A 5200-nucleotide genomic window follows, 5' to 3' on the forward strand; every position below is an offset into this window, starting at 1 on the left:
TCCTTTTGCCATGTAAGGTAATTTATTCACAGGTTCCTGGAGATTAGGACATGAACATCTTTGGGAGGCCACCATTTGCCTGCCACAGACCTGCGGGATACAAAAGAGTGGAAAAAGAGTGTTTCTATCTAGACTTTAGAGCAAGAAAGAACTTGGCAAATTCAAGGAACTGAAGGAAGATCCATGTTACAGTAGTACAGAATGCAAGGGGGAGAATGGTGCAAGACAAGGCTGGGAGCAGGGTAGGGGCCAGAACAAACAGGGCCTTTTAGGCCATGTTAAAGAATTTGAGTTCATCCTATTACAACTGGGAGCTAGTTGAGGCTTTTAAGAGATTTTTACCAAATAAGCAGTAGAATCAAGTATCAAGTAATCTAAGCAAATTTAAGCAGTAGAGGTTATTATCAAATAATCTAGCTCATATAATAATTGAATTAGTTTGGCTGCTGGAGGAGAATGAGTCAAAGTGGAACATAAATGGAAGTGAGAGGACCAATGAGGACTGATGCCAAACTATTCAAGACGATGGCAGCAGATAAGGACAGAAGTAGCCCAGTTGATTATAGTGCTAGTCATAAAGGTTACTGTTTATCAAAACTGGAACTGTGTGCTTAATATTATGCACTTGATTGCATGCAACTTTTTAAATATTATAAAATTATGACCGCACCGCACAGCTCCCAGCCGCCCGAGTGCCTGTTTGGTGCCTCGTACTCCTCCATCCAGCCGCCATAATAAGCGCCAGCCGAGCTGCAGCAGCTCGTCTCAGGAGCACCACAGCCTCCCGGGGCCCTACAGCCGCCGGCCACCAGGATGGCTGGAATGGCCTTAGTCATGAGGCTTTTAGAATTGTTTCAAGGCAGGATTATGCATCGGAAGCAATCAAAGGAGCAGTTGGTGGTGTTTATTTGGGTACTACCAACTCCTGTGTGGCAGTTACAGAAAGTAAACAAGCAAAGGTGCTGGAGAATGCCGAAGGTGCCAGAACTACCCCTTCAGTTGTGGCCTTTACAGCAGATGGTGAGTGACTTGTTGGCATGCCAGTCAAGCAACAGGCTGTCACCAACCCAAACAATACATTCTATGCTACCAAATGTCTCATCGTCCAGCAATATGATGATCCTGAAGTACAGAAAGACATTAAAAATGTTCCCTTTAAAATTGTCTGTGCCTCCGATGGTGATGCCTGGGTTGAGGCTCATGGGAAACTGTATTCTCCAAGCCAGATTGGAGCATTTGTGTCAATGAAGGTGAAAGAGACTGCAGAAAATTACTTGGGGCACACAGCAAAAAATGCTGTGATCACAGTCCCAGCTTATTTCAATGACTTGCGGAGACAGGCCACTAAAGATGCTGGCCAGATATCTGGACTCAATGTGCTTCGGGTGATTAATGAACCCACAGCTGCTGCTCTTGCCTATGGTCTAGAAAAATCAGAAGACAAAGTCATTGCTGTATATGATTTAGGTGGTGGAACTTTTGATATTTCTATCCTGGAAATTCAGAAAGGAGTATTCGAGGTGAAATCCACAAATGGGGACACTTTCTTAGGTGGGGAAGACTTTGACCAGGCCTTGCTACAGCACACTGTGAAGGAGTTCAAGAGAGAGACGGGAGTCAATTTGACCAAAGACAACGTGGCATTTCAGAGGGTGCGGGAAGCTGCTGAAAAGGCTAAATGTGAACTCTCCTCATCTGTGCAGACTGACATCAATTTGCCCTATCTTACAATGGATTCTTCTGGACCCAAGCATTTGAATATGAAGTTGACCCATGCTCAATTTGAAGGGATTGTCACTGATCTGATCAGGAGGACTATCGCTCCATGCCAAAAAGCTATGCAAGATGCAGAAGTCAGCAAGAGTGATATAGGAGAAGTGATTCTTGTGGGTGGCATGACTAGGATGCCCAAGGTTCAACAGACTGTGCAGGATTTTTTTTTGGCAGAGCCCCCAAGTAGAGCTGTCAATCCTGATGAGGCTGTGGCCATCGGAGCTGCCATTCAGGGAGATGTGTTGGCTGGCGATGTCACAGATATGCTGCTCCTTGATGTCACTCCCCTGTCTCTGGGTATTGAAATTCTGCTAGGTGTCTTTACCAAACTTATTAATAGGAATACCACTATTCCAACCAAGAAGAGCCAGGTATTCTCTACTGCTGCTGATGGGCAGACACAAGTGGAAATTAAAGTGTGTCAGGGTGAGAGAGAGATGGCTGGAGACAACAAACTCCTTGGACAGTTTACTTTGATTGGAATTCCACCAGCCCCTCATGGAGTTCCTCAGATTGAAGTTACATTTGACATTGATGCCAATGGGACCATACGTGTTTCAGCTAAAGATAAAGGCACAGGACGTGAGCAGCAGATTATAATCCAGTCTTCTGGTGGGTTAAGCAAAGATGATATTGAAAATATGGTTAAAAATGCAGAGAACCTCTCCCCCTCCCCCTCCCCCTCCCTCTCCCCTCTTCGGTCTCCCTCTCCTACTTTTTTCTGTCTCCCTCTGTTGCCGAAGCTGGACTGTGCTGCCGTGATCTCAGCTCGCTGCAACCTCCCTGCCTCTGGCTCCTGTGATTCTCCTGCCTCGGCCTGCGGAGTGCCTGGGATTGCAGGCCCGCCGCCACGCCTGACTGGTTTTTGTATTTTTGGTGAAGACGGGGTTTCGCCATGTTGACCGGGCTGGTCTCCAGCTCCTGGCCTGGAGTGATCTGCCTGCCTCGGCCTCCCGAGGTGCTGGGATTGCAGACGGAGTCTCGCTCACTCAATGCTCAGTTTGCCCAGGCTGGAGTGCAGTGGCGTGATCCCGGCTCGCTACAACCTCCACCTCCCAGCCTCCTGCCTTGGCCTCCCAAAGTGCTAAGATTACAGCTTCTGCCCAGCCGCGACCCCGTCTAAGAAGTGAGGAGCGTCTCTGCCTGGCCGCCCATCGTCTGGGATGTGAGGAGCCCCTCTGCCCAGCCGCCCCATCTGGGAAGTGAGGAGCACCTCTGCCCGGCCGCCCATCGTCTGGGATGTGAGGAGCGCCTCTGCCCAGCCGTCATCCCGTCTGGGAGGAAGTGAGGAGCGCCTCTACCTGGCCGCCCCGTCTGGGAAGCGAGGAGCGCCTCTGCCCGGCCGCCACCCCGTCTAGGAGGAAGTGAGGAGCGCCTCTGCCTGGCCACCCCGTCTGGGAGGTGAGGAGCGCCTCTGCCTGGCCGCCACCCCGTCTGGGAGGAAGTGAGGAGCGCCTCTGCCTGGCCGCCCCGTCTGGGAATTGAGGAGGGTCTCTGCCAGGCCGCCCCGTCTGGGAGGTGAGGAGCACCTCTGCCTGGCTGCCACCCCGTCTGGGAGGAAGTGAGGAGCACCTCCAACCGGCTGCCCCGTCTGGGAAGTGAGGAGCGCCTCTGCCCGGCTGCCCCGTCTGGGAAGTGAGGAGCGCCTCTGCCCGGCCGCCCCATCCGGGAGGGAAGTGAGGAGCGCCTCTGCCCGGCGCCCCGTCTGGGAGGTGAAGAGCGCCTCTGCCCAGGCGCCTTGTCTGGGAGGTGAGGAGCGCCTCTGCCTGACTGCCACGCCGTCTGGGAGGAAGTGAGGAGCGCCTCTGCCCGGCCGCCCTGTCTGGGAAGTGAGGAGCGTCTCTGCCCGGCCGCCCCATCTGGGAAGCGAGGAGCGCCTCTGCCTGGCTGCCCCATCTGGGAAGTGAGGAGCGCCTCTGCCCGGCCGCCCCGTCAGGGAAGTGAGGAGCACCTCTGCCCCGCCGCCCCGTCTGGGAGGAGAAATTCTTCTGCCTTGGGATGCTGTTGATCTATGCCCTTGGTCCCAGCCCCGTGCTCTCTGAAACATGTGCTGTGTCAACTCAGGGTTAAATGGATTAAGGGCGGTGCAAGATGTGCTTTGTTAAACAGATGCTTGAAGGCAGCATGCTCTTTAAGAGTCATCACCACTCCCTAATCTCAAGTACCCAGGGACACAAACACTGTGGAAGACCTCTGCCTAGGAAAACCAGAGACCTTTGTTCATGTGTTTATCTGCTGACCTTCTCTCCACTATCATCCTATGACCCTGCCACATCCCCTCTCCGAGAAACACCCAAGAATGATCAATAAATACTTAATTTAAAAAAAAATGCAGAGAAATATGCTAAAGAAGACCAGCGAAAGAAGGAACGAGTTGGAGCAGTTAATATGGCTGAAGGAATCATTCATGACACAGAAACCAAGATGGAAGAATTCAAGGACCAATTACCTGCTGATAGTGCAACAAGCTGAAAGAAGAGATTTCCTAAGTGAGGGAGCTCCTAGCTAAAAAGACAGTGAAACAGGAGAAAATATTAGACAGGCAGCATCCTCTCTTCAGCAGGCATCACTGAAGCTCTTCAAAATGGCATACAAAAAGATGGCATCTGAGCGAGAAGGCTCTGGAAGTTCTGGCACTGGGGAACAAAAGGAAGATCAAAAGGAGGAAAAACAGTAATAATAGCAGAAATTTTGAAGCCAGAAGGACCACATATGAAGCTTAGGAGTAAAGAGACTTCCTGAGCAGAAATGGGCAAACTTCAGTCTTTTTACTGTGTTTTTGCAGTATTCTATATATAATTTCCTTAATTTGTAAATTTAGTTACTATTAGCTAGTGATCATTTAATGGATGGTGATTCTAACAGCATAAAGTTCACAATGTTCGATGTCCCTAGCCTGTCATTTTTCAGCTGCATGTAAAAGGAGGTAGGATGAATTGATCATTATAAAGATTTAACTATTTTATGCTGAAGTGGCCATATTTTCAAGGGGTGAAACCATCTCGCACACAACCATGAAGGTAGTCAGCCATAGACTTGAAATGAGACCACATATGGGGATGAGATCCTTCTAGTTAGCCTAGAACTGCTGTACTGGCCTGTGTATACATGGGGTCCTTCAACTGAGACCTTGCAAGGCAAGCCAGCTGTGCTATGTTTGTAGATGGGGCAGAGGAATCTAGAACAATGGAAAGCTTAGTCATTTATGCTAGGTACAGCTATTAAAACAATGTAGGAATGAGGCTAGGCCCTTAACTTCCCTAAGGCATGCTTTTCTAGCTATCTTCTGCCCTGTGTCTGGCACCTACACCCCTGATGATTGTTCTCTTACCCATTCTGGATTTTTTTTTAATAAATATGAAAAGCAAAAAATAAAAATAAAATTATGAAGTTAGATTTTTCTCTTTTATAAAAAGAAGAAATGACT

At 49.4% G+C, this 5200-nt stretch overlaps 1 protein-coding gene across 1 annotated transcript; it reads left to right on the plus strand.

The window, feature by feature from the left end:
* The first annotated feature begins 803 nt into the window (after positions 1–803).
* Positions 804–4849, plus strand: LOC129031509 (stress-70 protein, mitochondrial-like). Its single transcript, XM_054478080.2, is given in 5 exon segments — positions 804–1190; positions 1223–2419; positions 4098–4228; positions 4231–4278; positions 4281–4849. Coding segments are annotated over 5 exon segments (1923 nt in total). The 5' UTR covers positions 804–813; the 3' UTR covers positions 4451–4849.
* Positions 4850–5200: the final 351 nt, after the last annotated feature.

This window comes from Pongo pygmaeus, chromosome 11 (assembly GCF_028885625.2).
Source record: "Pongo pygmaeus isolate AG05252 chromosome 11, NHGRI_mPonPyg2-v2.0_pri, whole genome shotgun sequence".
In the NCBI taxonomy this organism is placed as follows: Eukaryota; Metazoa; Chordata; class Mammalia; order Primates; family Hominidae; genus Pongo; species Pongo pygmaeus.